The sequence below is a fragment of the Cherax quadricarinatus genome, chromosome 8 (genome assembly GCF_038502225.1).
Source record: "Cherax quadricarinatus isolate ZL_2023a chromosome 8, ASM3850222v1, whole genome shotgun sequence".
Lineage (NCBI taxonomy): Eukaryota > Metazoa > Arthropoda > Malacostraca > Decapoda > Parastacidae > Cherax > Cherax quadricarinatus.
This window is the reverse complement of record NC_091299.1, coordinates 25,709,484-25,731,983: the sequence shown is the minus strand read 5'-3', so window position 1 is coordinate 25,731,983 and position 22,500 is coordinate 25,709,484. Positions and strand designations below refer to the sequence as shown.

The 22,500-nt window shown below is 50.7% G+C and overlaps 1 protein-coding gene across 1 annotated transcript in view; it reads left to right on the top strand.

The window, feature by feature from the left end:
* The window catches only part of fng (Fringe glycosyltransferase), a 191,838-nt gene that overhangs the window by 148,743 nt on the left and 20,595 nt on the right, over positions 1-22,500 (top strand). The window contains exon 6 of the mRNA XM_070082971.1: positions 19,555-19,625. Within this exon, the coding sequence (XP_069939072.1) occupies positions 19,555-19,625 (71 nt within the window). The remainder of the gene's footprint in view (positions 1-19,554; positions 19,626-22,500) is intronic.

The following is a 22,500-nucleotide window of genomic DNA, read 5'->3' as shown; positions in this document are numbered from 1 at the left end:
ACAGCAATATAAAGCAAGTCTTCCAATGGACCACTGACAGCAATATAAAGCAAGTCTTCCAATGGACCACTGACAGCAATATAAAGCAAGTCTTGCAGTGGACCACTGACAGCAATATAAAGCAAGTCTTGCAGTGGACCACTGACAGCAATATAAAGCAAGTCTTCCAATGGACCACTGACAGCAATATGAAGCAAGTCTTCCAATGGACCACTGACAGCAATATAAAGCAAGTCTTCCAATGGACCACTGACAGCAATATGAAGCAAGTCTTGCAGTGGACCACTGACAGCAATATGAAGCAAGTCTTGCAGTGGACCACTGACAGCAATATAAAGCAAGTCTTCCAATGGACCACTGACAGCAATATAAAGCAAGTCTTCCAATGGACCACTGACAGCAATATAAAGCAAGTCTTGCAGTGGACCACTGACAAAGCAAGTCTTGCAGTGGACCACTGACAAAGCAAGTCTTGCAGTGGACCACTGACAAAGCAAGTCTTGCAGTGGACCACTGACAAAGCAAGTCTTGCAGTGGACCACTGACAAAGCAAGTCTTGCAGTGGACCACTGACAGCAATATAAAGCAAGTCTTGCAGTGGACCACTGACAGCAATATAAAGCAAGTCTTCCAATGGACCACTGACAGCAATATAAAGCAAGTCTTGCAGTGGACCACTGACAGCAATATAAAGCAAGTCTTGCAGTGGACCACTGACAGCAATATAAAGCAAGTCTTGCAGTGGACCACTGACAGCAATATAAAGCAAGTCTTCCAATGGACCACTGACAGCAATATAAAGCAAGTCTTCCAATGGACCACTGACAGCAATATAAAGCAAGTCTTGCAGTGGACCACTGACAGCAATATAAAGCAAGTCTTCCAATGGACCACTGACAGCAATATAAAGCAAGTCTTCCAATGGACCACTGACAGCAATATAAAGCAAGTCTTGCAATGGACCACTGACAGCAATATAAAGCAAGTCTTGCAATGGACCACTGACAGCAATATAAAGCAAGTCTTGCAGTGGACCACTGACAGCAATATAAAGCAAGTCTTCCAATGGACCACTGACAGCAATATAAAGCAAGTCTTCCAATGGACCACTGACAGCAATATAAAGCAAGTCTTCCAATGGACCACTGACAGCAATATAAAGCAAGTCTTGCAATGGACCACTGACAGCAATATAAAGCAAGTCTTGCAGTGGACCACTGACAGCAATATAAAGCAAGTCTTGCAGTGGACCACTGACAGCAATATAAAGCAAGTCTTCCAATGGACCACTGACAGCAATATAAAGCAAGTCTTCCAATGGACCACTGACAGCATTATAAAGCAAGTCTTGCAATGGACCACTGACAGCAATATAAAGCAAGTCTTGCAATGGACCACTGACAGCAATATAAAGCAAGTCTTGCAGTGGACCACTGACAGCAATATAAAGCAAGTCTTCCAATGGACCACTGACAGCAATATAAAGCAAGTCTTCCAATGGACCACTGACAGCAATATAAAGCAAGTCTTCCAATGGACCACTGACAGCAATATAAAGCAAGTCTTTCACTGGACCACTGACAATATAAAGCTTAACCAGGACATGTTTCACAGTACCAACAAACCCAAAACATTGCATAAAGGAGAAGCTGAACGAGAGAGATTTGTGTTTACCTGGGGTTTACCTGGAGATTACCTGGGGTTTACCTGGAGATTACCTGGGGTTTACCTGAAGATAACCTAGGGTTTACCTGGAGGCACTTGTCACTTGAGAGTGATAAGTGTTAGATCTCACATTCAAGGCTGACAACAATGTTATTATCGTAACTGCAAGATAAATAATTGGCTGGATAACTAGAACCTTCAGAACACGAGATGCTGAAACACGGATGACACTCTTTAAGTCTGTTGTTCTCTCTGTTATGGAACATTGTTGTTCACTCACAGTCTTCTGCAAGGCAGGAAAAATTGCCAAACTGGAAAACATACAGAGAATCTTCACTGTTCATATGAATTCAGTCGGGCATCTAAGCTACTGGGAAAGCATAAAGTCCCTTGGCCTGTACTCCTTGGAAAGTAGGCGAGAAAGGTACGTCATAATCTACAGCTGAAAAAAAATCTAGAGATTGGTATCAAACGTGCACACTGTAATCACTCTGTATGAAAGACCGTGCAAAATACCTCCAATAATCTGGGGAGTGATGAGTGCCGTAAGAGAACTCAGTAAGTGTATAAGGACCAAGACTCTTCAGCACTCTCCTTCTAAGTTTGCCCAAAATGCCTAGCCATGCTTGGTGTTCTAGTGGCCCCCTCTGTAATTATTATTTTACTATATGTATACCACACAATAACCAAAATCTGTTAACCCCGCATTGTAATCCTTATAGAGAATAAACTTTGATTTGATTTGATACATAATGGGAAGTACTAACAGACCCCTCGTTGGAACGCAGGAGGGAGAGATATATCATAATCTACACTTGGAAAATCTTGGAATGAATGGTCCCAAATCTGCACACAGAAATCACTCCCTACGAAAGTAAAAGACTGGGCAGGCGATGCAAAATGCCCCCAATAAAAAGTAGGGGCGCCATTGGTACACTAAGAGAAAACACCATAAGTGCCCGGGGCCCAAAACTGTTCAACAGCCTCCCATCAAGCATTAGGGGAATTGCCAATAAACCCCTGGCTGCCTTCAAGAGAGAGCTGGACAGATACCTAAAGTCAGTGCCGGATCAGTCGGGCTGTGGCTCGTACGTTGGACTGCGTGCGGCCAGCAGTAACAGCCTAGTTGATCAGGCCCTGATCCATCGGGAGGCCTGGTCATGGACCGGGCCGCGGGGGCGTTGATCCCCGGAATAACCTCCAGGTAACCTCCTCCAGGTAACCTCCAGGTAACCTCCTCCAGGTAACCTCCTCCAGGTAACCTCCTCCAGGTAACCTCCGCCAGGTAACCTCCTCCAGGTAACCTCCTCCAGGTAACCTCCTCCAGGTAACCTCCAGGTAACCTCCTCCAGGTAACCTCCGCCAGGTAACCTCCTCCAGGTAACCTCCTCCAGGTAACCTCCTCCAGGTAACCTCGTCCAGGTAACCTCGTCCAGGTAACCTCGTCCAGGTAACCTCCTCCAGTTAACCTCCTCCAGGTAACCTCCTCCAGGTAATCACTGTCTTCAAGAGGGAGCCTCTTTGCTCAATTCAGTTCTTGATCAATTTAGCTGTGTTACTTAAGTTGAACTGCATGCAGCTAGCACTGATAATCTGCTCGATCAGTGTATCGTCGATCCACTGTCTCTACACTGTTCCCCTTCCCCCCTTCCGTTCCCCCCTCCCCTCCCCTCATAGTCAAGGTTGAGGGGAGGTGTGTGTGGGTGGTGTCAGACGAGAGTGACTCGTGTGCACGGTGTTGACAACGGTGGTTTTCCCGTATCACGTCACTGGCAGGTGTTACCTACTGACTGCTGGAGCCTCTTAACAACCCCACCTCCCTCACCCCTCCCCTCTCACCCCTCCCCTCTCTCCCCTCCCTTCCTCTTCCCTCTCCTCCCTCTTTCCTATCTCCCACCTTCACACCTCTTCCTCCCACCGGTTTCTCTCTCTCTCTCTCTCTCTCTCTCTCTCTCTCTCTCTCTCTCTCTCTCTCTCTCTCTCTCTCTCTCTCTCTCTCTCTCTCTCTCTCTCTCTCTCTCTCTCTCTCTCTCTCTCTCTCTCTCACTCTCTCTTCTCTCTCTCTCTCTCTCTCTCTCTCTCTCTCTCTCTCTCTCTTGGACGGTGGTATACCTGGACGGTGATATACCTGGACGGTGGTATACCTGGACGGTGGTATACCTGGATGGTGGTATACCTGGATGGTGGTATACCTGGATGGTAGTATACCTGGACGGTGGTATACCTGCACGGTGGTATACCTGGACGGTGGTATACCTGCACGGTGTTATACCTGGACGGTGGTATACCTGGACGGTGATATTCCTGGACGGTGGTATTCCTGGACGGTGGTATACCTGGACGGTGGTATACCTGGACGGCAGTATACCTAGACGGTGGTATTCCTGGACGGTGGTATACCTGGAAGGTGGTATACCTGGACAGTGGTATACCTGGACGGTGGTATACCTGGATGGTGGTATACCTGGATGGTAGTATACCTGGAAGGTGGTATACCTGGACAGTGGTATACCTGGACGGTGGTATTCCTGGACGGTGATATACCTGGACGGTGGTATACCTGGACGGTGGTATACCTGGACGGTGGTATTCCTGGACGGTGGTATACCTGGACGGTGGTATACCTGGATGGTGGTATACCTGGATGGTGGTATACCTGGATGGTAGTATACCTGGACGGTGGTATACCTGGACGGTGGTATACCTGGATGGTGGTATACCTGGACGGTGGTATACCTGGATGGTGGTATACCTGGACGGTGGTATACCTGGATGGTGGTATACCTGGACGGTGGTATACCTGGACGGTGGTATTCCTGGACGGTGATATACCTGGACGGTGGTATACCTGGACGGTGGTGTACCTGGACGGTGGTATACCTGGACGGTGGTATACCTGGACGGTGGTATTCCTGGACGGTGATATACCTGGACGGTGGTATACCTGGACGGTGGTATACCTGGACGGTGGTATTCCTGGACGGTGGTATACCTGGACGGTGGTATACCTGGATGGTGGTATACCTGGATGGTAGTATACCTGGACGGTGGTATACCTGGGCGGTGGTATACCTGGACGGTGGTATACCTGGACGGTGGTATTCCTGGACGGTGGTATACCTGGACGGTGGTATACCTGGACGGTGGTATACCTGGACGGTGGTATACCTGGACAGTGGTATACCTGGACGGTGGTATTCCTGGACGGTGATATTCCTGGACGGTGGTATACCTGGACGGTGGTATACCTGGACGGCAGTATACCTAGACGGTGGTATTCCTGGACGGTGGTATACCTGGAAGGTGGTATACCTGGACAGTGGTATACCTGGACGGTGGTATTCCTGGACGGTGATATACCTGGACGGTGGTATACCTGGACGGTGGTATACCTGGACGGTGGTATTCCTGGACGGTGGTATACCTGGACGGTGGTATACCTGGATGGTGGTATACCTGGATGGTGGTATACCTGGATGGTAGTATACCTGGACGGTGGTATACCTGGACGGTGGTATACCTGGATGGTGGTATACCTGGACGGTGGTATACCTGGATGGTGGTATACCTGGACAGTGGTATACCTGGATGGTGGTATACCTGGACGGTGGTATACCTGGAGAGGGTTTCGGGGGTCAACGCCCCTGCGGCCCGGTCTATGACCAGGCCTCGTGGAGCAAACAACGGCACCGTAGACGAGGACACTGGACCCAGGGTTGATGTTCAACTTTCTGGCGGATAGAAGTGGTCCATGTTAGGTGGGTGATGAAGTGAAGCCCAGTGGTCCATGTTAGGTGGGTGATGAAGTGAAGCCCAGTGGTCCATGTTAGGTGGGTGATGAAGTGAAGCCCAGTGGTCCATGTTAGGTGGGTGATGAAGTGAAGCCCAGTGGTCCATGTTAGGTGGGTGATGAAGTGAAGCCCAGTGGTCCATGTTAGGTGGGTGATGAAGTGAAGCCCAGTGGTCCATGTTAGGTGGGTGATGAAGTGAAGCCCAGTGGTCCATGTTAGGTGGGTGATGATGAAGTGAAGCCCAGTGGTCCATGTTAGGTGGGTGATGAAGTGAAGCCTAGTGGTCCATGTTAGGTGGGTGATGATGAAGTGAAGCCCAGTGGTCCATGTTAGGTGGGTGATGAAGTGAAGCCCAGTGGTCCATGTTAGGTGGGTGATGAAGTGAAGCCCAGTGGTCCATGTTAGGTGGGTGATGATGAAGTGAAGCCCAGTGGTCCATGTTAGGTGGGTGATGAAGTGAAGCCTAGTGGTCCATGTTAGGTGGGTGATGATGAAGTGAAGCCCAGTGGTCCATGTTAGGTGGGTGATGAAGTGAAGCCCAGTGGTCCATGTTAGGTGGGTGATGAAGTGAAGCCCAGTGGTCCATGTTAGGTGGGTGATGAAGTGAAGCCCAGTGGTCCATGTTAGGTGGGTGATGATGAAGTGAAGCCCAGTGGTCCATGTTAGGTGGGTGATGAAGTGAAGCCCAGTGGTCCATGTTAGGTGGGTGATGATGAAGTGAAGCCCAGTGGTCCATGTTAGGTGGGTGATGAAGTGAAGCCCAGTGGTCCATGTTAGGTGGGTGATTATGAAGTGAAGCCCAGTGGTCCATGTTAGGTGGGTGATGAAGTGTAGCCCAGTGGTCCATGTTAGGTGGGTGATGATGAAGTGAAGCCTAGTGGTCCATGTTAGGTGGGTGATGAAGTGAAGCCCAGTGGTCCATGTTAGGTGGGTGATGAAGTGAAGCCCAGTGGTCCATGTTAGGTGGGTGATGAAGTGAAGCCCAGTGGTCCATGTTAGGTGGGTGATGAAGTGTAGCCCAGTGGTCCATGTTAGGTGGGTGATGAAGTGAAGCCCAGTGGTCCATGTTAGGTGGGTGATGAAGTGAAGCCCAGTGGTCCATGTTAGGTGGGTGATGAAGTGTAGCCCAGTGGTCCATGTTAGGTGGGTGATGAAGTGTAGCCCAGTGGTCCATGTTAGGTGGGTGATGAAGTGAAGCCCAGTGGTCCATGTTAGGTGGGTGATGAAGTGAAGCCCAGTGGTCCATGTTAGGTGGGTGATGATGAAGTGAACCCTAGTGGTCCATGTTAGGTGGGTGATGATGAAGTGAAGCCCAGTGGTCCATGTTAGGTGGGTGATGAAGTGTAGCCCAGTGGTCCATGTTAGGTGGGTGATGATGAAGTGAAGCCCAGTGGTCCATGTTAGGTGGGTGATGATGAAGTGAAGCCTAGTGGTCCATGTTAGGTGGGTGATGATGAAGTGAAGCCCAGTGGTCCATGTTAGGTGGGTGATGATGAAGTGAAGCCCAGTGGTCCATGTTAGGTGGGTGATGATGAAGTGAAGCCCAGTGGTCCATGTTAGGTGGGTGATGATGAAGTGAAGCCTAGTGGTCCATGTTAGGTGGGTGATGATGAAGTGAAGCCTAGTGGTCCATGTTAGGTGGATGATGAAGTGAAGCCTAGTGGTCCATGTTAGGTGGTTGATGATGAAGTGAAGCCCAGTGGTCCATGTTAGGTGGGTGATGAAGTGTAGCCCAGTGGTCCATGTTAGGTGGTTGATGATGAAGTGAACCCCAGTGGTCCATGTTAGGAGGGTGATGATGAAGTGAAGCCTAGTGGTCCATGTTAGGTGGATGATGAAGTGAAGCCTTGTGGTCCATGTTAGGTGGGTGATGATGAAGTGAAGCCTAGTGGTCCATGTTAGGTGGGTGATTATGAAGTGAAGCCCAGTGGTCCATGTTAGGTGGGTGATGATGAAGTGAAGCCCAGTGGTCCATGTTAGGTGGGTGATGATGAAGTGAAGCCCAGTGGTCCATGTTAGGTGGGTGATGATGAAGTGAAGCCCAGTGGTCCATGTTAGGTGAGTGATGATGAAGTGAAGCCCAGTGGTCCATGTTAGGTGGGTGATGATGAAGTGAAGCCTAGTGGTCCATGTTAGGTGGGTGATGATGAAGTGAAGCCCAGTGGTCCATGTTAGGTGAGTGATGATGAAGTGAAGCCTAGTGGTCTATGTTAGGTGGGTGATGATGAAGTGAAGCCCAGTGGTCCATGTTAGGTGGATGATGAAGTGAAGCCTAGTGGTCCATGTTAGGTGGGTGATGATGAAGTGAAGCCCAGTGGTCCATGTTAGGTGGGTGATTATGAAGTGAAGCCTAGTGGTCCATGTTAGGTGGGTGATGATGAAGTGAAGCCCAGTGGTCCATGTTAGGTGGGTGATGATGAAGTGAAGCCCAGTGGTCCATGTTAGGTGGGTGATGATGAAGTGAAGCCCAGTGGTCCATGTTAGGTGAGTGATGATGAAGTGAAGCCCAGTGGTCCATGTTAGGTGAGTGATGATGAAGTGAAGCCCAGTGGTCCATGTTAGGTGGGTGATGATGAAGTGAAGCCTAGTGGTCCATGTTAGGTGGGTGATTATGAAGTGAAGCCCAGTGGTCCATGTTAGGTGGGTGATGATGAAGTGAAGCCCAGTGGTCCATGTTAGGTGGGTGATGATGAAGTGAAGCCCAGTGGTCCATGTTAGGTGAGTGATGATGAAGTGAAGCCTAGTGGTCCATGTTAGGTGGGTGATGATGAAGTGAAGCCCAGTGGTCCATGTTAGGTGAGTGATGATGAAGTGAAGCCCAGTGGTCCATGTTAGGTGGGTGATGATGAAGTGAAGCCTAGTGGTCCATGTTAGGTGAGTGATGATGAAGTGAAGCCCAGTGGTCCATGTTAGGTGGGTGATGATGAAGTGAAGCCTAGTGGTCCATGTTAGGTGAGTGATGATGAAGTGAAGCCCAGTGGTCCATGTTAGGTGGGTGATGATGAAGTGAAGCCTAGTGGTCCATGTTAGGTGGGTGATGATGAAGTGAAGCCCAGTGGTCCATGTTAGGTGGGTGATGATGAAGTGAAGCCTAGTGGTCCATGTTAGGTGGGTGATGAAGTGAAGCCTAGTGGTCCATGTTAGGTGGGTGATGATGAAGTGAAGCCTAATGGTCCATGTTAGGTGGGTGATGATGAAGTGAAGCCTAGTGGTCCATGTTAGGTGGGTGATGAGTGAAGCTCAGTGGTCCATGTTAGGTGGGTGATGATGAAGTGAAGCCTAGTGGTCCATGTTAGGTGGGTGATGATGAAGTGAAGCCTAGTGGTCCATGTTAGGTGGGTGATGATGAAGTGAAGCCTAGTGGTCCATGTTAGGTGGATGATGATGAAGTGAAGCCCAGTGGTCCATGTTAGGTGGGTGATGATGAAGTGAAGCCCAGTGGTCCATGTTAGGTGGGTGATGATGAAGTGAAGCTCAGTGGTCCATGTTAGGTGGGTGATGATGAAGTGAAGCCCAGTGGTCCATGTTAGGTGGTTGATGATGAAGTGAAGCCCAGTGGTCCATGTTAGGTGGGTGATGAGTGAAGCTCAGTGGTCCATGTTAGGTGGGTGATGATGAAGTGAAGCCTAGTGGTCCATGTTAGGTGGATGATGAAGTGAAGCCTTGTGGTCCATGTTAGGTGGGTGATGATGAAGTGAAGCCCAGTGGTCCATGTTAGGTGGGTGATGAGTGAAGCTCAGTGGTCCATGTTAGGTGGGTGATGAGTGAATCTCAGAGGTCCATGTTAGGTGGATGATGAAGTGAAGCCTAGTGGTCCATGTTAGGTGGGTGATGATGAAGTGAAGCCCAGTGGTCTATCTTAGGTGGGTGATGATGAAGTGAAGACTAGTGGTCCATCTTAGGTGGGTGATGATGAAGTGAAGCCTAGTGGTCCATGTTAGGTGGATGATGATGAAGTGAAGCCTAGTGGTCCATGTTAGGTGGGTGATGATGAAGTGAAGCCCAGTGGTCCATGTTAGGTGGGTGATGAAGTGAAGCCTAGTGGTCCATGTTAGTTGAGTGATGATGAAGTGAAGCCTAGTGGTCCATGTTAGGTGGATGATGATGAAGTGAAGCCTAGTGGTCCATGTTAGGTGGATGATGATGAAGTGAAGCCTAGTGGTCCATGTTAGGTGGATGATGATGAAGTGAAGCCTAGTGGTCCATGTTAGGTGAGTGATGATGAAGTGAAGCCTAGTGGTCCATGTTAGGTGAGTGATGATGAAGTGAAGCCTAGTGGTCCATGTTAGGTGAGTGATGATGAAGTGAAGCCTAGTGGTCCATGTTAGGTGAGTGATGATGAAGTGAAGCCTAGTGGTCCATGTTAGGTGAGTGATGATGAAGTGAAGCCTAGTGGTCCACTCTAGGTAGAAAATTAGGAAGCGAAGCACTGCAGGACGTAGCTGTTGGTTCATGCTAGGTGGTCCAAGTATTCACCTGGTCCGTGTCCCAAATCTACACACTGTCATAACATATTGGAGTGAGAGATTCTAGGAAGTGTAAAATAACCCTGGTAAAAACCGGGGGCGCCGTGGGCACAATAAGAGAACACTGTATCAACATCCCTGGCCCCAGAGTGTTGAACATCTCACCAGACATATCAGAAACACTGCTGGAACAATGTAGAAGTTTTCAAGAGGAAACCGAACAAATACCTCCACCAGGGCCTGGTCTCAGACCGAGGTGCGGGGGCGGTGACCCCCGAAACCCTCTCCAGATATACTCTAGGTATCTTCAGGGGCCCAAGACTGTTCAACTGCCTCCCAGTATACATAAAGGGGATAACCAATAGACCCCCTCTGCAGGTATACAGCCGCCTCGTTTGGAACGGGAGCTCAAAAAAAAAGATTAAGTACATTGACTTATTTAAAAAAAATTGTGATTGAATATGTGAACGACTGAAATTGGTAATCAGATCCCATGTTGTGAGGCAGTGGTAGTGTGTGGAGTGTTGTGAGGCAGTGGTAGTGTGTGTAGTGTTGTGAGGCAGTGGTAGTGTGTGTAGTGTTGTGAGGCAGTGGTAGTGTGTGGAGTGTTGTGAGGCAGTGGTAGTGTGTGTAGTGTTGTGAGGCAGTGGTAGTGTGTGTAGTGTTATGTGAGGCAGTGGTAGTGTGTGTAGTGTTGTGAGGCAGTGGTAGTGTGTGTAGTGTTATGTGAGGCAGTGGTAGTGTGTGTAGTGTTGTGAGGCAGTGGTAGTGTGTGTAGTGTTGTGAGGCAGTGGTAGTGTGTGTAGTGTTGTGAGGCAGTGGTAGTGTGTGTAGTGTTGTGAGGCAGTGGTAGTGTGTGTAGTGTTGTGAGGCAGTGGTAGTGTGTGTAGTGTTGTGAGGCAGTGGTAGTGTGTGTAGTGTTGTGAGGCAGTGGTAGTGTGTGTAGTGTTATGTGAGGCAGTGGTAGTGTGTGTAGTGTTGTGAGGCAGTGGTAGTGTGTGTAGTGTTATGTGAGGCAGTGGTAGTGTGTGTAGTGTTGTGAGGCAGTGGTAGTGTGTGTAGTGTTGTGAGGCAGTGGTAGTGTGTGTAGTGTTGTGAGGCAGTGGTAGTGTGTGTAGTGTTGTGAGGCAGTGGTAGTGTGTGTAGTGTTGTGAGGCAGTGGTAGTGTGTGTAGTGTTGTGAGGCAGTGGTAGTGTGTGTAGTGTTGTGAGGCAGTAGTAGTGTGTGTAGTGTTGTGAGGCAGTGGTAGTGTGTGTAGTGTTGTGAGGCAGTGGTAGTGTGTGTAGTGTTGTGAGGCAGTGGTAGTGTGTGTAGTGTTATGTGAGGCAGTGGTAGTGTGTGTAGTGTTGTGAGGCAGTGGTAGTGTGTGTAGTGTTGTGAGGCAGTGGTAGTGTGTGTAGTGTTGTGAGGCAGTGGTAGTGTGTGTAGTGTTGTGAGACAGTGGTAGTGTGTGTAGTGTTGTGAGGCAGTGGTAGTGTGTGTAGTGTTGTGAGGCAGTGGTAGTGTGTGTAGTGTTGTGAGGCAGTGGTAGTGTGTGTAGTGTTGTGAGGCAGTGGTAGTGTGTGGAGTGTTGTGAGGCAGTGGTAGTGTGTGTAGTGTTGTGAGGCAGTGGTAGTGTGTGGAGTGGTAGTGTGTGTAGTGTTGTGAGGCAGTGGTAGGCAGTGGTAGTGTGTGTAGTGTTGTGAGGCAGTGGTAGTGTGTGTAGTGTTGTGAGGCAGTGGTAGTGTGTGTAGTGTTTTAAGGCAGTGGTAGTGTGTGTAGTGTTTTAAGGCAGTGGTAGTGTGTGTAGTGTTGTGAGGCAGTGGTAGTGTGTGTAGTGTTGTGAGGCAGTGGTAGTGTGTGTAGTGTTGTGAGGCAGTGGTAGTGTGTGTAGTGTTGTGAGGCAGTGGTAGTGTGTGTAGTGTTTTAAGGCAGTGGTAGTGTGTGTAGTGCAGTGGTAGTGTGTGTAGTGTTTTAAGGCAGTGGTAGTGTGTGTAGTGTTTTAAGGCAGTGGTAGTGTGTGTAGTGTTATGTGAGGCAGTGGTAGTGTGTGTAGTGTTGTGAGGCAGTGGTAGTGTGTGGAGTGTTGTGAGACAGTGGTAGTGTGTGTAGTGTTGTGAGGCAGTGGTAGTGTGTGTAGTGTTGTGAGGCAGTGGTAGTGTGTGTAGTGCAGTGGTAGTGTGTGTAGTGTTTTAAGGCAGTGGTAGTGTGTGTAGTGTTGTGAGGCAGTGGTAGTGTGTGTAGTGTTGTGAGGCAGTGGTAGTGTGTGTAGTGTTGTGAGGCAGTGGTAGTGTGTGGAGTGTTGTAAGGCAGTGGTAGTGTGTGTAGTGTTGTGAGGCAGTGGTAGTGTGTGTAGTGTTGTGAGGCAGTGGTAGTGTGTGTAGTGTTGTGAGGCAGTGGTAGTGTGTGTAGTGTTTTAAGGCAGTGGTAGTGTGTGTAGTGTTGTGAGGCAGTGGTAGTGTGTGGAGTGTTGTGAGGCAGTGGTAGTGTGTGTAGTGTTGTGAGGCAGTGGTAGTGTGTGTAGTGTTGTGAGGCAGTGTGAGGCAGTGGTAGTGTGTGTAGTGTTGTGAGGCAGTGGTAGTGTGTGTAGTGTTGTGAGGCAGTAGTAGTGTGTGTAGTGTTGTGAGGCAGTGGTAGTGTGTGTAGTGTTGTGAGGCAGTGGTAGTGTGTGTAGTGTTGTGAGGCAGTAGTAGTGTGTGTAGTGTTGTGAGGCAGTGGTAGTGTGTGTAGTGTTGTGAGGCAGTGGTAGTGTGTGTAGTGTTGTGAGGCAGTGGTAGTGTGTGTAGTGTTGTGAGGCAGTGGTAGTGTGTGTAGTGTTGTGAGGCAGTAGTAGTGTGTGTAGTGTTGTGAGGCAGTGGTAGTGTGTGTAGTGTTGTGAGGCAGTGGTAGTGTGTGTAGTGTTGTGAGGCAGTGGTAGTGTGTGTAGTGTTGTGAGGCAGTGGTAGTGTGTGTAGTGTTGTGAGGCAGTGGTAGTGTGTGTAGTGTTGTGAGGCAGTGGTAGTGTGTGTAGTGTTGTGAGGCAGTAGTAGTGTGTGTAGTGTTGTGAGGCAGTGGTAGTGTGTGTAGTGTTGTGAGGCAGTGGTAGTGTGTGTAGTGTTGTGAGGCAGTGGTAGTGTGTGTAGTGTTGTGAGGCAGTGGTAGTGTGTGTAGTGTTGTGAGGCAGTGGTAGTGTGTGTAGTGTTGTGAGGCAGTGGTAGTGTGTGTAGTGTTGTGAGGCAGTGGTAGTGTGTGTAGTGTTGTGAGGCAGTGGTAGTGTGTGTAGTGTTGTGAGGCAGTGGTAGTGTGTGTAGTGTTGTGAGGCAGTGGTAGTGTGTGTAGTGTTGTGAGGCAGTAGTAGTGTGTATAGTGTTGTGAGGCAGTGGTAGTGTGTGTAGTGTTGTGAGGCAGTGGTAGTGTGTGGAGTGTTGTGAGGCAGTGGTAGTGTGTGTAGTGTTGTGAGGCAGTGGTAGTGTGTGTAGTGTTGTGAGGCAGTGGTAGTGTGTGTAGTGTTGTGAGGCAGTGGTAGTGTGTGTAGTGTTGTGAGGCAGTGGTAGTGTGTGTAGTGTTATGTGAGGCAGTGGTAGTGTGTGTAGTGTTGTGAGGCAGTGGTAGTGTGTGTAGTGTTGTGAGGCAGTGGTAGTGTGTGTAGTGTTGTGAGGGCGTGGTAGTGTGTGGAGTAGTGTGTGTAGTGTTGTGAGGCAGTGGTAGTGTGTGTAGTGTTATGTGAGGCAGTGGTAGTGTGTGTAGTGTTGTGAGGCAGTGGTGGTGTGTGGAGTGTTGTGAGGCAGTGGTAGTGTGTGTAGTGTTGTGAGGCAGTGGTAGTGTGTGTAGTGTTATGTGAGGCAGTGGTAGTGTGTGTAGTGTTATGTGAGGCAGTGGTAGTGTGTGTAGTGTTGTGAGGCAGTGGTAGTGTGTGTAGTGTTATGTGAGGCAGTGGTAGTGTGTGTAGTGTTATGTGAGGCAGTGGTCTCCACTACTACCACTACCACCACTATCAACAACAATAGTACTACCACCATTACCTCCACTGCCACCGCCACCACCGTCACTGTTGTGACTCCAAACCTCACTCTTGTGACTCCAAACCTCACTCTTGTGACTCCAAACGTGACTCAAGGTAAAACAGAGGAGGTTGAAGGAGGAGGGGGGAAGGAGGTTGATTTCCTGGCCTTAGGATATGTGGAGGGGGTAGAGGTAGGGGGTAAATGCCCGAGGGACGGTAAGGAACCCAAGGAAATAACATTACTGGGTAGGGAAGAAATGGGGAGGGGGTGTTGGAGGGTATGGGTTGCTATAGGGTAGGGGGTTGCTAGAGGGTAGGGGGTGTTCGAGGGTAGGGGGCTGCTAGAGGGTAGGGGGTTGCTAGAGAGTAAGGGGTGTTCAAGGGTAGGAGATTGCTAGAGGGTAGGGGGTGTTAGAGAGTAGGGATTGCTAGAGGGTAGGGGGTTCCTAGAGGTAGGGGGTGTTAGAGAATAAGGGGGTTGCTAGAGGTAGGGGTTGTTAGAGAATAAGGTGGTTGCTAGAGGGTAGGGGTGCTTAAGGGTAAGGGGTGTTAAAGGGTAGGGGGTGTAAAAGTGTAAGGGGTTGCTAGAGGGTAGGGGTGTTAGAGGGTAGAGGGTTTTAGAGTGAAGGGGGTTGCTAGAGGGTAGGAGTGTTAGAGGGTAGGGGTTGCTAGAGGGTAGGGGTTGCTAGAGGGTAAGGGGTGTTAAAGGGTAGCGGGTGTGAAAGGGTAAGGGGTTGCTAGAGGGTAGGGGTGGTAGAGGGTAGGGGGTGTTAGAGGGTAGTGGGTGTTAGAGAGTAGGGGGTGTTAGAGGGTAGTGGGTGTTAGAGGGTAGGGGGTTGCTAGATGGTAGGGGTGTTAGAGGGTAGGGGGTGTTAGAGAGTAGGGGGTTGCTAGAGGGTAGGGGGTTGCTAGAGGGTAGGGGGTGTTATAGGGTAGGGGGTTGCTAAAGGGTAGGGGGTTGCTAGAGGGTAGGGGATTGCTAGAGGGTAGGGGGTTGCTAGAGGGTGGGGGGTTGCTAGAGGGTAAGGGGTTGCTAGAGGGTAGGGGGGTGTTAAAGGGTAGGGGGTTGCTAGAGGGTAGGGGGGTTTTAAAGGATAGGGGGTTGCTAGAGGGTAGGGGATTGCTAGAGGGTAGGGGGGTTTTAAAGGGTAGCGGGTTGCTAGAGGGTAGGGGGTTGCTAGAGGGTAGTGGGGTTTTAAAGGGTAGGGGGTTGCTAGAGGGTAGGGGGTTGCTAGAGGGTAGGGGATTGCTAGAGGGTAGGGGGTTGCTAGAGGGTAGGGGGTTGCTAGAGGGTGGGGGGTTGCTAGAGGGTAGGGGGTTGCTAGAGGGTAGGGGGTTGCTAGAGGGTGGGGGGTTGCTAGAGGGTAGGGGGTTGCTAGAGGGTAGGGGGTTGCTAGAGGGTGGGGGGTTGCTAGAGGGTAGGGGGTTGCTAGAGGGTGGGGGGTTGCTAGAGGGTAGGGGGTTGCTAGAGGGTAGGGGGTTGCTAGAGGGTGGGGGGTTGCTAGAGGGTAGGGGGTTGCTAGAGGGTGGGGGGTTGCTAGAGGGTGGGGGTTGCTAGAGGGTAGGGGGTTGCTAGAGGGTGGGGGGTTGCTAGAGGGTAGGGGGTTGCTAGAGGGTAGGGGGTTGCTAGAGGGTAGGGGGTTGCTAGAGGGTAGGGGGTTGCTAGAGGGTAGGGGGTTGCTAGAGGGTGGGGGGTTGCTAGAGGGTAGGGGGTTGCTAGAGGGTAGGGGGTTGCTAGAGGGTGGGGGGTTGCTAGAGGGTAGGGGGTTGCTAGAGGGTAGGGGGTTGCTAGAGGGTGGGGGGTTGCTAGAGGGTGGGGGGTTGCTAGAGGGTAGGGGGTTGCTAGAGGGTAGGGGGTTGCTAGAGGGTAGGGGGTTGCTAGAGGGTGGGGGGTTGCTAGAGGGTAGGGGGTTGCTAGAGGGTAGGGGGTTGCTAGAGGGTAGGGGGTTGCTAGAGGGTGGGGGGTTGCTAGGGGGGGGGGTTGCTAGAGGGTGGGGGGTTGCTAGAGGGTAGGGGGTTGCTAGAGGGTAGGGGGTTGCTAGAGGGTAGGGGGTTGCTAGAGGGTGGGGGGTTGCTAGAGGGTAGGGGGTTGCTAGAGGGTGGGGGGTTGCTAGAGGGTGGGGGGTTGCTAGAGGGTAGGGGGTTGCTAGAGGGTAGGGGGTTGCTAGAGGGTAGGGGGTTGCTAGAGGGTGGGGGGTTGCTAGAGGGTGGGGGGTTGCTAGAGGGTAGGGGGTTGCTAGGGGTTGCTAGAGGGTAGGGGGTTGCTAGAGGGTAGGGGGTTGCTAGAGGGTAGGGGGGGGGGTTGCTAGAGGGTGGGGGGCTTGCTAGAGGGTAGGGGGTTGCTAGAGGGTGGGGGGTTGCTAGAGGGTAGGGGGTTGCTAGAGGGTAGGGGGTTGCTAGAGGGTAGGGGGTTGCTAGAGGGTGGGGGGTTGCTAGAGGGTGGGGGGTTGCTAGAGGGTGGGGGGTTGCTAGAGGGTAGGGGGTTGCTAGAGGGTAGGGGGTTGCTAGAGGGTAGGGGGTTGCTAGAGGGTAGGGGGTTGCTAGAGGGTTGCTAGGGGGGGGGTTGCTAGAGGGTAGGGGGTTGCTAGAGGGTAGGGGTAGTTGCTAGAGGGTAGGGGGTTGCTAGAGGGTAGGGGGTTGCTAGAGGGTAGGGGGTTGCTAGAGGGTGGGGGGTTGCTAGAGGGTAGGGGGTTGCTAGAGGGTGGGGGGTTGCTAGAGGGTAGGGGGTTGCTAGAGGGTAGGGGGTTGCTAGAGGGTGGGGGGTTGCTAGAGGGTAGGGGGTTGCTAGAGGGTGGGGGGTTGCTAGAGGGTAGAGGGTAGGGGGTTGCTAGAGGGTAGGGGGTTGCTAGAGGGTAGGGGGTTGCTAGAGGGTGGGGGGTTGCTAGAGGGTGGGGGGTTGCTAGAGGGTAGGGGGTTGCTAGAGGGTGGGGGGTTGCTAGAGGGTAGGGGGTTGCTAGAGGGTAGGGGGTTGCTAGAGGGTAGAGGGTAGGGGGTTGCTAGAGGGTAGGGGGGTTGCTAGAGGGTAGGGGGTTGCTAGAGGGTAGGGGGTTGCTAGAGGGTGAGGGGTTGCTAGAGGGTAGGGGGTTGCTAGAGGGTAGGGGTAGGGGGTTGCTAGAGGGTGGGGGGTTGCTAGAGGGTGGGGGGTTGCTAGAGGGTAGGGGGTTGCTAGAGGGTAGGGGGTTGCTAGAGGGTAGGGGGTTGCTAGAGGGTAGGGGGTTGCTAGAGGGTGGGGGGTTGCTAGAGGGTAGGGGGTTGCTAGAGGGTGGGGGGTTGCTAGAGGGTAGGGGGTTGCTAGAGGGTAGGGGGTTGCTAGAGGGTGGGGGGTTGCTAGAGTGTAGGGGGTTGCTAGCGGGTGGGGGGTTGCTAGAGGGTGGGGGGTTGCTAGAGGGTGGGGGTTGCTAGAGGGTAGGGGGTTGCTAGAGGGTAGGGGGGGGGTTGCTAGAGGGTAGGGGGTTGCTAGAGGGTGGGGGTTGCTAGAGGGTAGGGGGTTGCTAGAGGGTGGGGGGTTGCTAGAGGGTGGGGGTTGCTAGAGGGTAGGGGGTTGCTAGAGGGTGGGGGGTTGCTAGAGGGTAGGGGGTTGCTAGAGGGTAGGAGATGTTGCTAGAGGGTACATGGGGGTGGAGCACAGAGGGTTCTACCTACCTGAGTGTAGGGGGTTGCTAGAGGGTGAGGAAGTATAGTAGGAGATGTAAACATGTGGAGCACATTCTACCTACCTGGAGTCTACCTTGAGGATGTTTTTGGAGTCAACGCCCCCACAGCCTGGTCTGTGACCAGGTCTTGTGGTGGATCAGGACCTGATCAACCAGGCTGTTACTTCTGGCCGCACGTAAACCGACGTACGAACCACAGCCCGGCTGGTCAGGTACTGACTTTAGATGTCTGTCAAGCGCCTTCTTGAAGACAACCAGGGGTCTTGAAGACAGCCAGGGGTCTTGAAGACAGCCAGGGGTCTTGGAGACAGCCAGGGGTCTTGAAGACAGCCAAGGGTCTTGAAGACAGCCAAGGGTCTTGAAGACAGCCAGGGGTCTTGGAGACAGCCAGGGGTCTTGAAGACAGCCAGGGGTCTTGGAGACAGCCAGGGGTCTTGAAGACAGCCAGGGGTCTTGGAGACAGCCAAGGGTCTTGAAGACAGACAGTGGTTTTGAAGGCACCCAGAGGTCTTGAAAACAGCCAATAGTCTTGAAGACAACAAAGGGTTTTGAAGACAGCCAAGGGTCTGGAAGACAGCCACGAGTCTTGAAGACATCTATAGGTCTTGAAGACAGCCAGTGGTCTTGGAGACAGCCAGGGATCTTGAAGACAGCCGTGGGTTTTGAAGACAGCCAGGGGTCTTGAAGACAGCCAGGAGTCTTTAAGACAGCCAGGGGTCTTGAAGACAGCCAGGAGTCTTGAAGACAGCCAGGAGTCTTGAAGACAGCCAGGGGTCTTGAAGACAGCCAGGGGTCTTGAAGACAGCCAGGGGTCTTGAAGACAGCCAGGAGTCTTGAAGACAGCCAGGGGTCTTGAAGACAGCCAGGGGTCTTGAAGACAGCCAGGGGTCTTGAAGACAGCCAGGGGTCTTGAAGACAGCCAGGAGTCTTGAAGACAGCCAGGGGTCTTGAAGACAGCCAGGGGTCTTGAAGACAGCCAGGAGTCTTGAAGACAGCCAGGAGTCTTGAAGACAGCCAGGGGTCTTGAAGACAGCCAGGGGTCTTGAAGACAGCCAGGAGTCTTGAAGACAGCCAGGAGTCTTGAAGACAGCCAGGGGTCTTAAAGACAGCCAGGAGTCTTGAAGACAGCCAGGGGTCTTGAAGACAGCCAGGGGTCTTGAAGACAGCCAGGAGTCTTGAAGACAGCCAGGGGTCTTGAAGACAGCCAGGAGTCTTGAAGACAGCCAGGAGTCTTGAAGACAGCCAGGGGTCTTGAAGACAGCCAGGGGTCTTGAAGACAGCCAAGGGTCTTGAAGACAGCCAGGGGTCTTGAAGACAGCCAGGAGTCTTGAAGACAGCCAGGGGTCTTGAAGACAGCCAGGGGTCTTGAAGACAGCCAGGGGTCTTGAAGACAGCCAGGAGTCTTGAAGACAGCCAGGGGTCTTGAAGACAGCCAGGGGTCTTGAAGACAGCCAGGAGTCTTGAAGACAGCCAGGAGTCTTGAAGACAGCCAGGAGTCTTGAAGACAGCCAGGAGTCTTGAAGACAGCCAGGAGTCTTGAAGACAGCCAGGGGTCTTGAAGACAGCCAGGGGTCTTGAAGACAGCCAGGGGTCTTGAAGACAGCCAGGGGTCTTGAAGACAGCCAGGAGTCTTGAAGACAGCCAGGAGTCTTGAAGACAGCCAGGGGTCTTGAAGACAGCCAGGGGTCTTGAAGACAGCCAGGGGTCTTGAAGACAGCCAGGGGTCTTGAAGACAGCCAGGAGTCTTGAAGACAGCCAGGAGTCTTGAAGACAGCCAGGAGTCTTGAAGACAGCCAGGAGTCTTGAAGACAGCCAGGAGTCTTGAAGACAGCCAGGGGTCTTGAAGACAGCCAGGGGTCTTGAAGACAGCCAGGGGTCTATTGGTAATCCCTTTTATGTACGTATAGTGAAAGGCTATGTGTGTTTTTGTTCAGTGTTTATGTTATGTTGTTCATTGTTCAGGTGTGTGTGTTCACGTGTTCTTGTTCATTGTTCACACTGTGTTCTTCATCTCCCAGAGGCGGCAAGTTTATCAGTGTGGGCGAGAAGATTCGACTTCCGGACGACGTTACTCTGGGATATATAATAGGTGAGTTACACCCTTGAGGGATGCCTTTTGGATCCCCACCAGTTAAACCTGCAGTACACCTTGTGTGTATGTGTGTGTGTGTGTACATATATGCTTAACAATTCGGAAACAGGCGAAATTATTTACAAACATTGTCTCTACGTCCACAGTAGGACTCGAACCTGCAAACTCTGTATCAAAGTCCACAGTACTTTACCACTGAGCCAGACCCTGGAAAAGTATGGTCGCCGAGCCGGGTAACAGCGTCTGGCTACGGCTAACCTCCCATAATATATATAATGTTCCTTCTTTGAGTTTCTTGAAGTTCCTGCTTTCATTACCCAGCTGCTTCTTTCATTTCACAAGCGCTTTTCTCATTACCTGGCATCAATTTGTTACTGCCTGAGGTCCTGCTTTCACATCCTGGGTCTCTCTGTCTTCTCTCAGACTGTTATTGCTGCAATAACATTCTGCTTGATCAGGCCTTGATCCACCACGAGACTTGGTCACAGACCGGGCAGATGGGGCGTTGACCCCCAAAACCCTCTCCAGGTGTACTCCAGGTATAACCCACAATACCCTGGCTGCAACAGTTCACATAACCCACAATACCCTGGCTGCAACAATTTACAACTAACCCACAATACCCTGACTGCAACAATTTACAACCCACAATACCCTGGCTGCAACAATTCACAACTAACCCACAATACCCTGACTGCAACAATTCACAACTAACCCACAATACCCTAGGTGCAACAGTTCACATAACCCACAATACCCTGGCTGCAACAATTTACAACCCACAATACCCTGGCTGCAACAATTCACAACTAACCCACAATACCCTGGCTGCAACAATTTACAACCCACAATACCCTGGCTGCAACAATTTACAACCCACAATACCCTGGCTGCAACAATTTACAACTAACCCACAATACCCTGGCTGCAACAATTTACAACCCACAATACCCTGGCTGCAACAATTTACAACTAACCCACAATACCCTGGCTGCAACAATTTACAACTAACCCACAATACCCTGGCTGCAACAATTCACAACTAACCCACAATACCCTGGCTGCAACAGTTTACAACTAACCCACAATACCCTGGCTGCAACAATTTACAACTAACCCACAATACCCTGGCTGCAACAATTCACAACTAACCCACAATACTCTGGCTGCAACAATTTACAACTAACCCACAATACCCTGGCTGCAGCAATTCACAACTAACCCACAATACTCTGGCTGCAACAATTCACAACTAACCCACAATACCCTAGCTGCAACAGTTCACATAACCCACAATACCCTGGCTGCAACAATTTACAACCCACAATACCCTGGCTGCAACAATTCACAACTAACCCACAATACCCTGGCTGCAACAATTTACAACTAACCCACAATACCCTGGCTGCAACAATTTACAACTAACCCACAATACTCTGGCTACAACAATTTACAACTAACCCACAATACTCTGGCTGCAACAATTTACAACTAACCCACAATACTCTGGCTGCAACAATTTACAACTAACCCACAATACCCTGGCTGCAACAATTTACAACTATCCCACAATACCCTGGCTGCAACAATTTACAACCCACAATACCCTGGCTGCAACAATTTACAACTAACCCACAATACTCTGGCTGCAACAATTTACAACTAACCCACAATACCCTGGCTGCAACAATTCACAACTAACCCACAATACCCTGGCTGCAACAATTCACAACTAACCCAGAATACCCTGGCTGCAACAATTTACAACTAACCCACAATACCCTGGCTGCAACAATTCACAACTAACCCACAATACCCTGGCTGCAACAATTTACAGCTAACCCACAATACCCTGGCTGCAACAATTCACAACTAACCCACAATACCCTGGCTGCAACAATTCACAACTAACCCACAATACCCTGGCTGCAACAATTTACAACTAACCCACAATACCCTGGCTGCAACAATTCACAACTAACCCACAATACCCTGGCTGCAACAATTTACAGCTAACCCACAATACCCTGGCTGCAACAATTCACAACTAACCCACAATACCCTGGCTGCAACAATTCACAACTAACCCACAATACCCTGGCTGCAACAATTTACAGCTAACCCACAATACCCTGGCTGCAACAATTCACAACTAACCCACAATACCCTGGCTGCAACAATTCACAACTAACCCACAATACCCTGGCTGCAACAATTCACAACTAACCCACAATACCCTGGCTGCAACAATTCACAACCAACCCACAATACCCTGGCTGCAACAATTCACAACTAACCCACAATACTCTGGCTGCAACAATTTACAACTAACCCACAATACCCTGGCTGCAACAATTCACAACCAACCCACAATACCCTGGCTGCAACAATTCACAACTAACCCACAATACTCTGGCTACAACAATTCACAACTAACCCACAATACTCTGGCTACAACAATTCACAACTAACCCACAATACTCTGGCTGCAACAATTTACAACTAACCCACAATACTCTGGCTGCAACAATTCACAACTAACCCACAATACTCTGGCTACAACAATTCACAACTAACCCACAATACTCTGGCTGCAACAATTCACAACTAACCCACAATACTCTGGCTACAACAATTCACAACTAACCCACAATACTCTGGCTACAACAATTCACAACTAACCCACAATACTCTGGCTGCAACAATTCACAACTAACCCACAATACTCTGGCTACAACAATTCACAACTAACCCACAATACTCTGGCTGCAACAATTTACAACTAACCCACAATACTCTGGCTGCAACAATTCACAACTAACCCACAATACTCTGGCTACAACAATTCACAACTAACCCACAATACTCTGGC